The 10,956-nt window shown below is 42.9% G+C and overlaps 1 protein-coding gene across 2 annotated transcripts in view; it reads left to right on the top strand.

The window, feature by feature from the left end:
* Positions 1-1,707: 1,707 nt before the first annotated feature.
* The window catches only part of LOC106572251 (nucleolar protein 4-like), a 134,982-nt gene continuing 125,733 nt past the window's right edge, over positions 1,708-10,956 (top strand). Inside the window, exon 1 of one of the 2 annotated variants that reach the window (XM_014146289.3) lies at positions 1,708-2,796. In XM_014146289.3, coding sequence (XP_014001764.1) covers positions 2,458-2,796 — 339 coding nt within the window. In that variant the 5' untranslated portion in view covers positions 1,708-2,457. The remainder of the gene's footprint in view (positions 2,797-10,956) is intronic. The other variant, XM_014146288.3, reaches the window with a different exon arrangement.

Raw genomic sequence — 10,956 nt, forward strand, 5'->3', positions numbered from 1 at the left:
ACAAAGTTGTGATGTATTTTTGTTGGTGTAAATGAGGAAATGACATGACACATATCTGGTATATTTAATAGATGGTAGCTCAACTGGTGACAGTGGTCTATATTTTCTAACTCTAGGGCAATCTCATTCTTTAAACAAACTCAATATTCAGCCAGACCACTAACAATACATTACAAAAAAACTGTCTTTCTCATACAGAATGCCAGTTTAAGGGTATGAAGGGGTTTGGGATGTCCTGTTCCAAGGCTTGTACACCCAGACAGGGCCCCTTCATTGACACAAACATACTGTAGCAATTTGGGCACACAGTATCCGTGCTCCTCTCTGTACCCACTCAAGGTTACTCCCAGCCCCAACCCCAAAACACAGCCTCCACTTGAGTTGTTCCCAAGCATACAGCATTAGAAGCCCCTGAATTAATCAAACAGTCAAGTAACCATGTTAGTACTGGAATAAGTAGTGATTTTCCCCAGATGGTTCTCAGTGTCCTCTATACACATACATGAAATACTTGATACTATACTTAAATAGTATTTTCATCAAATGTATGGGGAATGACTTGCACTGTATATACATACACACATAGTATGGTGTGGGGATGACAGCGAGAGCTATAGGTTTTTCATTTTGGACAATGCACCTTGTATATTCTGTGATGTATTTCATCAAGAGAAGCAGAAACAGTGGGTCAATATATTAGGTCATAAAATGCCATTGATCCAACATGATGTTCTATGGTCTGTGATTGGGCTGTAATGGGATCTCCTGTTTTACTGTTCATCTAAACTATTGGATGTTATGAGCTATTATCAATAGCAATAACAGTCTGGGTGGTTTTTTGGGGGGGGGGTAAGTTAGCCTATCCTATTTAGGCAAACTGAGAGTCTAGACTTTTGTTTTATCCATTACTATATGATATACTATACAGCTGACATGTTGAATATTTAGGCTACAAAATAATATGCATGGTCTGGTGAATGAAGAATAGGAATAGTTACAATCTTGAATATGAGGACTCTTTTGAGTAAAATTGGGTATATTGGATGATGTGTGGTGGCCTCTCTTATTTTGGGTGTGTGAGTGTTTTTGGGCTTTGCTTCAGTGATTGCAAGATTACATCTGGACGTTGGATGGAGCCACAAAAGGCAACTGACTGTTGAGGGAAAACTCAACAGTAAACTGAAATGTTTTTCTAAAACAAACACAAAGATCAAGTGGAGTAAAGCCACTCCAGAACACATATTGCTGCTGCATGGGTTCAAATCCGGCACACTGCTATTTCAACACATTCTCCCGTCTATCTCTAACCTATCCAACAAACATAAAATACGTGAGGAGTAGAATAATATCAATAATGATTCATCAATTCATTAATACTTAATTCCATGACAGTATTTATATTATCATTATATTATACCAATAGGTTATCCCTTCATGACAACATGGATAGTGAAAAAATTAGATATTATTTTACAATGGACCAGTCATGTGCTTAGGCTATGCCTGGCTCAAAACCCTGCATTTTATACAAATTGGGTTTTTGTTACAATGGAGCAAAAACATTAATTATTCACATGACCAATTGTCCATCAAACGAAAGAAACGGTGCCAAAGGCTATTTGGTCCCGCATGGGACGGTCGCGCAAGCCCGCTTTGTGTGCGTTTCGGCTACTGGGACTGCACTTCCTGGATTTCGGCTAGCCATTGCGCGCACCCATGTCCCATCGACGCGACTGAGTTCGTGTGGAGAAGAACAAGAGCAATTTGCTCATATTAAGGCTTATCTTAGGCTAGATCAATTTAACGCTTTATCCAGTAGAGAAACAGGAGAGACATCGATGCGCTTTGATTTCCGTCTACGTGAAACGGTTCGGGACAGCGGCGTTCTGGTCCGATTCAAACAGGTGGAACACGAATCAGGTGGAGTTGGGAGGAGGAGGGTATCACGACAGACCGGGCTGCTATAGCCATTCCTTCTAATTAGTTGTGGACCCGTGCTAAAATATGCACTCCTTATTCTAGCCTTACTTAACGTCAAGTAGGCTACCACGTTTTGTTGTATGTGATATTCAAACGTCGAATCTTTATAGATTGGAGACCTTTAACACACAGGTGGGAGATACCCGTTTAATAGGACGGCCCCTCTTTCAGTTCCTCAGCGCAGGATATGAGCTACTGACATTTGTTATTACCCGTTGGGACAGGAGACGAACGGTTTCCGCTAACAGGTGTGAAAACACACCAATCGTCATTGCCTGATACGGAATCCTTCCTCATTGTTCGCAGAAATATCTATCTAACTCGTATATGGCTCCCTTTCTAGCCAGGAGAGGGACATTTAACAGTTAATTGAAATAAATCGGTAAATCGAATAAAATAGTGTATTATTAGTGTTTGGAGTTATTTTTGAGACCCCGTCCTCCTATCTAAAGGGACACGGGACACCAGAGAGAAATCATGTCAACGAAAAAAACCAGCGTGGATTTGCCCAAAAGGAGCAGAAGCCCAGTGGTGTTAGAAGGAGAGATTTTCGGTGAATTTCAGGACTGGTGTCTCCGTACTTACGGGGACTCGGGTAAAACAAAGACAGTCACCAGGCGAAAATACAATAAGATTCTCCAGACCCTTTCACACACCGATGAGTCGGACCCTGTCTACATCGAGAGCAACCACATCAACGCCAAATTCAAATTCTGGGTGAAGTCCAAAGGGTTCCTTGTTGGGACAATTCAAGGGGACCTGAACAAGAATGGAGCCGCCGACAGACCTGTCCTGTATGTCCCTATCAAGGCGACGGTTAGTAAATGTTCCTCTTTCCTTACTGTGCGCGTAAATGTGTGTGCGCACTATGATGATGCCCACATTTTTCTATGTAAATATGTTTATGGAGTCCTGCTACTGCTCTACGACAACTTTCCCTGGCCCTTTGATCCAGTCCGTTCTCACTGTCATGGGTCGGGCAGTGCCAAGGTGCCATGCGCGCAGCGCTCTTATTACTACCCTGTTCGCGCAAATAGCATCGCCTAGACAGTGATTTTGGCTCCAAAGAAAAATGAGACTAGTATACGCGGATGGTATGATAGTACACTGTGCGTGTGCGCGCGTTTGCACACATGAGGGCAAGCTTCCAAGCTATATTGTTGTTGTTTTTTAAATCGGAGATATTTCATGCCTAGAATAGTCGTTTTGTCAGTTCCCACTATTTACATAGTGTTATTTATTTAGTCTCAAATCAATTAAATTCTGTTCATGCGCAATTTCCTATAGCTCATCAATGATGAACATAGGCATATGTGATGCATTGACGACATGGATGCAGCTGAAAAAAAATCATTGAATTTCACCCCTATGTGCAGAGTGCTAGAAACTCATTCTAAAATGGTATCAGTGCAATTGTGTAGCCTATTGTTTAAATGTTCTTCTAATGGCTTTTGGTGTTGAACGTTAAAGGGGGGTGGAGAGACTTGAAAAGATAGACATCTGTGACTGTAAATGACAATGGAAACTAAATTCTAGTTTGTAGAGGTCCAGGTTCAGACAGGGAGACAACCACAGACCATTCATTTAGAGCATTTGTTACAAAGATGAGTAGGCTACACATTTCAAAGCCACACATTCACCTGCTGAGCTTGTAATGCAGCTGTTTGCTGCTGCTCATTGCCTCTGCATCTAAGTCACATGAAAAGTTTGAGCTCCTGTCTTCTCCACACTTGATAATGTGTCTGTCCTAGATTTGAAGAGGCTATTCTGAATCTTTCTCTCTCTCTCTCCCCCTCTCCCTCTCCCATTGTACTGATTTCATTGAGGTTGTCTTAAAGGGTTGAACAGAGAGTCTATTTAGGCATAGGGGACAGGCTTCTGGACTAGTCTGTTACTTCTGTTCCACACAGGTTCAAGGCTCTCTCTGATTGCTTTCCAACCATTTGTAAGCAGCCATTGTTGATAGTTACTCTGTGAAAAGATTGTATACAACAAACGCCTCTAAAATACTTTGCAATCATAAAAAAGCATCTCAATTGGCGCCCTCTTCCCTATATAGTGCACTACTGTTGACCAAGGCCAATACTTTTGACCAGGGCCTATTGGGATTTGGTCAAAAAATAGTGCACCAGGAGTAGGGAATATGGTGCAGCTTGGGAAGCACCCGAGACAGTCATTTGACATGTTGACTTGCTCAACTCTGACAGTAGGCTAATTTGAGCTGGCCAGCTACAGGACATTTTTGGAGGAGCTGTTAATCTACTGTCAGCTAAACACAGAGACAACCCCACTCATAACAGCGTCTTGGCAGAAGCTAAGGCAGTAGCTGTAAGTCTGTTTTATGTCTGAAGGCAGCAGGGTCATATTTTGACTGATTGACTGTGAGACACAGCCTGCTCTCACCCAGTCCTGCTGCTATTCCATTGCTATTCTACTATAGTGGGCCGTGCCAAACAGAGCGTACAGTAGAGAGATGCTGAGCGATAGATCAACAGTGATGATGGGAGAAACAAATAATCTTAGCATCTTCAACAGCTGTAAAAAAAAATAATATATAACACATTAAAAAAACTAAAAAGTAAGTTCAAACCGAATATTGTATTGTGCACAGTTTGGTTATTAATGTTCGATGACATTTTTATATTAGAAGAAATCAACTGCCAATGTTAATTAGGTGTTGAGAAACTAACCAATTGGTCCAAGGCTATCATGGAGGCTACACCCAGAATCTGATCTAGGATATTTCACTTTAGGATATTTGGCTGCTATTATAGGCTATACTGTATGTTTGGTCTGTATATGCATGTGTACATATGTACACTTTTTGTTTTTCCTTCTCTTTATTTATTATTTAATATTTGTTTTCTTATATTTTTTGGTGATGTTGCTCCCCCTGTGTGCTGCTTGTATGTACTGTTTATTTCTTGAAAAATGGTGATGAAGACAGTCTTACTCGCCTTCAGGGTTCTGTTGGGATGCATGAGCTTTCACCCTCACTGCTTGTTTTGTATTTGAGGTTTTGTCCACTTGTAAATTGGACTAGTATGCTGTGTGTGTGTGTGTGTGTGTGTGTGTGTATGCTGTGTGTAGTGTGTGTGTGTGTGTGTGGGCGGAAGGGATGGATATGGGGGATGTGTGTTTTAGCTGGGTAAATTGTTCGAAATTCGACAGTATGTATACGTGTGTGTGTGTGTGTGTGTGTGTGTGTGTGTGTGTGTGTGTGTGTGTGTGTGTGTGTGTGTGTGTGTGTGTGTGTGTGTGTGTGTGTGTGTGGGCGGAAGGGATGGATGTGGGGGATGTGTGTTTTAGCTGTGTAAATTGTTCTAAATTCGACTGTGTGTGTGTGTGTGTGTGTACGTGAGATTCCTGAGTGAGCAGGTTGTAAATGTGTTCTAATTGCCAGTAGAGAGCTGTGGCCTGATAGGCAGTGTGTGGATGAATGAGGCCAGAGCTCTGGAAAGCTGCCTGAGGCCTGGAGAAACCTGGAAGGAAACGCCACACACACTGGTCCCACTCCCAGTGTGTATGTGTTCACACGTGTGTAAGACAAGAAAGTGTGTGTTAATGGAGCAAAAGTGTGTAATTCCCTCACATACCTGTTTGTGCAACAGGCAGCTATGTAGGCCTGCTCCCTCACACCTACTCATTCAAGGGTTTTTCTTTATTTTTACATTGTAGAATAATAGTGAAGACATCAAAACTATTAAATAACACATATGGAATCATGTAGTAACCAAAATAGTGTTAAACAAATCAAAATATATTTGATATTTTAGATTCTTCAAAGTAGCCACCCTTTGCCTTGATGATAGCTTTGCACAAACTTGGCATTCTTGGGGTGGCAGGTAGCCTAGTGGTTAGAGCATTGGACTTGTAACCGAAAGGTTGCAAGAGCGAATCCCCGAGCTGACAAGGTAAAAATCTGTTGTTCTGCCCCTGAACAAGGCAGTTAACCCACTGTTCTTAGGCTGTCATTGAAAATAAGAATTTGTTCTTAACTGACTTGCATAGTTAAATAAAGGTAAAATAAAAATTCTCTCAACCAGCTTCATGGGGTAGTCACCTGGAATGCATTTCAGTTAACAGGTGTGCCTTGTTAAAAGTTAATTTGTGGAATTTCTTACCTTCTTAATGCGTTTGAGCCTATCAGTTGTGTTGTGACAAGGTATGGTTGGTATACAGAAGATAGCCCTATTTGGTAAAAGACCAGGTCCATATTATGGCATGAACAGCTCAAATAAGCAAAGAGAAATGACAGCCCATCATTACTTTAAGACATGAAGGTCAGTCAATATGGAAAATGTCAAGAACTTTGAAAGTTTCTTCAAATGCAGTGGCAAAAACCATCAAGAGCAATGATGAAACTGGCTCTCATGAGGACCGCATTTTTTTAAATGGACTGTTGGCATATTGGCCGGTAATTAAAACAATTTATGCAATCATTCCTCTAAAATTTGCTGATTAACTAGCTAACAAACATACAGCGCAGATAAATTCTTCAAATTCATTATTTTACACAATGTCTAGCCACAGCACTGCCAAACCATTGTTGACCAACTCCCTGACCAACATGGCTGACCTTCAGCCCATCATAAGAAGGTTCATGTCCATTCAGGTATTCTAATGCCTAATTCTATGGGAGAAGCCTAAAGTTAGAGATAGAAAAAGCTCAATCGAAAAGGCTCCTCTAGCATTAACTCTATAAGCAATGTGACCTTTAGCAACCTTTAGCACAGGAAAGTAAAGTGAGATGATAACAACGGAGAATAAGATCATGTGAATCATTGCTCAGGGGAACGACGGGGCAATGAAGGGCTTTAGTGGAGGAGACACAGGTAGGGCTGTGGCAGTCATGAAATTTGGTCAGCCGGTGATTATCAAGCACATAACTGGCGGTCTCACGGTAATTGACCGTTAATTAATGTGAATACATTTAACATCTCCTGGCTTCCATGCACAGCCTGCAGGCCACTGATGCAGACCTTTGGAACGTCTATATTTTAAAAAAGTCTAAGAAATCAACACCAATAGAATAAATCCCTTATTTATTTTAGATAGGTCTAAAGAAACATGATATGCAGAAATGTAGTCTATTTCAGAAGAACAGAATAGCATACTCTGAGTTGTCCTTATGTTAGGCCCTGATCTGGCCATGCCATATAGCTGTGGGCTACACTAGTTCATTTAGCAGACAAGATTTGCTTAGAATTCTGTGGCATTATTTTATATAATTTTATAGTATGAAGAATACAATTGAATATAGCTGAATAAAATAGAAAGGATTTTTTTGTGTGCACATGCGGCTATTGTGTGTTGTGCTTATAACAAAAAACAGGTCCTCCTATATACTTCATTTAGAGTTATTAATGTAACTTCAGTTGTGATACAAACCTTGGGCAATATGTTTTGAATTTTAATACAATCTAAGGCTTCATGATGCGGCTCTAATGATGATTTGAAAAAAGTTGCATGAAAGGCATGAGCTATGCTTTGTTTCTTGCACAGGCTGCACACACTTCATCAGTCTCTCATTCACAATTTGACAAGCACTTGATAATGCGTCGAATTTATCGGTCTGTTCTATCCTGAACGATGTATTTTTGTAAATAACAGCAGGGGGTAGAGGTAGAGGTAGAGTATCTCCATGATAAACTGTAGACCACATTATCTACCTAGAGTTTTCTTTTGTGTTTTTCATAGATGTTTACATACCACCACAGTCAGAGGCTGGCACTAAGACAGCATTGAATGAGCTGTATTCCAACATAAGCAAACAAGAAAACACTCACCCAGAGGCGGCGCTCCTAGTAGCCAGGGACTTTAATGCAGAGAAACTTAAATCTGTTTGACCAAATTTCTATAAGCATGTTAAATGTGCAACCAGAGGGAAAAAAAACTCTGGACCACCTTTACTCCACACACAGAGATGCATACAAAGCTCTCCCTCGCCTTCCATTTGGCAAATCTGACCATAATTCTATCCTCCTGATTCCTGCTTACAAGCAAAAATTAAAGCAGGACGCACCAGTGACTAGATCAATAAAAAAGTGGTCAGATGAAGCAGATGTTAAGCTACAGGACTGTTTTGCTAGCACAGACTGGAATATGTTCCGGGATTCCTCCGATGGCATTGAGGAGTACACCACATAAGTCATTGGCTTCATCAATAAGTGCATCGATGACGTCATCCCTCAGTGACCGTACGTACATACTCCAACCAGAAGCCATGGATTACAGGCAACATCCGCACTGAGCTAAAGGGTAGAGGTGCCTCTTTCAAGGAGCGGGACTCTAACCCGGAAGCTTGTAAGAAATCCCGCTATGCCCTTCGATGAACCATCAAACAGGCAAAGCGTCAATACAGGACTAAGATCGAATCGTACTACACCGGCTCTAACGCTCGTCGGATGTGGCAGGGCTTGCAAACCATTACAGTGACACAAGCCTACCAGACGAGCTAAACTACTTCTATGCTCGCATTGAGGCAAATGACATTGAAACATGCATGAGAGCACAAGCTGTTCTGGAAGACTGTGATCACGCTCTTTGCAGCTGATGTGCGTAAGACCTTTAAACAGGTAAACATTCACAAGGCCTCAGGGCCAGCCCGATTACCAGGATGTGTACTGCGAGTATGCGCTGACCAACTGACAAGTGTCTTCACTGACATTTTCAACCTCTCCCTGTCCAAGTCTGTAATACCAACATGTTTTAAGCAGACCACCATAGTGCCTGTGCCCAAGAACACTAAGGTAACCTGCCTAAACAACTACCTGTAGCCACGAAGTGGTTTAAAAGGTTGGTCATGGCTCACATCAACACCATTTTCCCAGAAACCCTAGACCCACTCCAATTTGCATACCGCCCTAACAGATCCACAGATGATGCAATCTCTATTGCACTCCACATTACCCTTTCCCACCTGGACAAAAGGAACACCTATCTGAGAATGCTATTCATTGACTATAGCTCAGCGTTCAACACCATAGTGCCCCCAACGCTCATCAATAAGCTAAGGACCCTGGACCTAAACACCTCCAACTTCAACTGGATCCTGGACTTCCTGATGGGCAGCCCCCAGGTGGTAAGGGTAGGTAACAACACATCCGCCACGCTGATCCTCAACACAGGGCTCCCTCAGGGGTGCTTGCTCGGTCCCCTTCTGTACTCCCTGTTCACTCATGACTGCACAGCCAGGCACGACTCCAACACTGTCATTAAGTTTACTGATGACACAACAGTGGTAGGCCTGATCACTGACAACAACGAGACAGCCTATAGGGAGGGGGTCAGAGACCTGGCCGTGTGGTGCCAGGACAACAACGTCTCCCTCAACGTGATCAAGACAAACGAGATGATTGTGGACTACAGGAAAATGAGGACCGAGCACGCCCCCATTCTCATCGACGGGGCTGCAGTGGAGCAGGTTGAGAGCTTCAAGTTCCTTGGTGTCCACATCACCAACAAACTAACATGGTCCAAGCACACCAAGACAGTCGTGAAGAGGGCACGACAAAACCTATTCCCCCTCAGGAGACTGAAAAGATTTGGCAAGGGTCCTCAGATCCTCAAACGGTTCTACAGCTGCACCATCGAGAGCATCCTGATGGGTTGCATCACTGCCTTGTATGGCAATTGCTCGGCCTCCGACCGCAAGGCACTATAGAGGGTAGTGCGAACGGCCCAGTACATCACTGGGGCCAAGCTTCCTGCCATCCAGGACCTCTATACCAGGCGGTGTCAGAGGAAGGCCCTAAAAATTGTCAAAGACTCCAGCCACCCTAGTCATAGACTGTTCTCTCTGCTACCGCATGGCAAGTGGTACCGGAGCACCAAGTATAGGTCCAAGAGGCTTCTAAACAGCTTCTACCCCCAAACCATAAGACTCCTGAACACCTAATCGAGTGGCTACCCAGACTATTTACATTGCCCACCGCTCCCCGTCTTTTACACCGCTGCTACTCTCTGTTGTTATCATCTATGCATAGTTACTTTAATAACTCTACTTTCATATACATATTTCCTCAACTAACCAGTGCCCCTGCACATTGACTCTGTACCGGTACCCCCCTGTATTTAGTCTCGCTATTGTTATTTCACTGCTGCTCTTTATTTACTTGTTACGTTTATTTCTTATCCATATTTTTTTTAACTGCATTGTTGGTTAGGGGCCCGTAAGTAAGCATTTCACTAAGATCTACACCTGTTGTATTCGGCGCATGTGACTAATAAAATTTGATTTGAAGATGAGTAGGCCTAACAAACAGCAAATGCACTAGAAAGATGATGGTATCCTCCAATTTTTTTTATAGAGGCCATCAAAACTCTGTTTTCTCATGCAATTGCATAGCCTATAGAAATGTTGTGCAACATGATCTCATGGGCTCTCATGAAGTGTTTGATTTGATTTTCGAATACATTTACATTGATGTCAGAGTGATTAGAGGGACAATAGAGTCCTGAGTACCAGGCTGGTAGGCTGCTGAGTACCAGGCTGGTAGGGCTGCTGAGTACCAGGCTGGTAGGCTGCTGAGTACCAGGCTGGTAGGCTGCTGAGTACCAGGCTGGTAGGCTGCTGAGTACCATGCTGGTAGGCTGCTGAGTACCAGGCTGGTAGGCTGCTGAGTACCAGGCTGGTAGGCTGCTGAGTACCACGCTGGTAAGCTGCTGAGTACCAGGCTAGTAGGCTACTGAGTACCAGGCTGGTAGGCTACTAATGACCATCAGAGCTTGGAGATGCCTAGTTACCATGACTAAACGGTCATGTAGAATTTGACTGCGGTCATGACGGCCGGTGTGGCCGTAATACGGTCACCACAACAGCTCTAGACACAGGTGGCCTTTTAACACTACTGACCCGAACCGATCCGAACAGTGCTGGCCTGGTTCCGCATCTACCATCGTTGCTGGAATCATCCTAGGACTGGAAAAAATATCAGAACCAGCACATTAGGGTTTAGGTCGACACAATATTGT

Source organism: Salmo salar, chromosome 15 (assembly GCF_965601325.2).
Source record: "Salmo salar chromosome 15, fSalSal1, whole genome shotgun sequence".
NCBI lineage: Eukaryota > Metazoa > Chordata > Actinopteri > Salmoniformes > Salmonidae > Salmo > Salmo salar.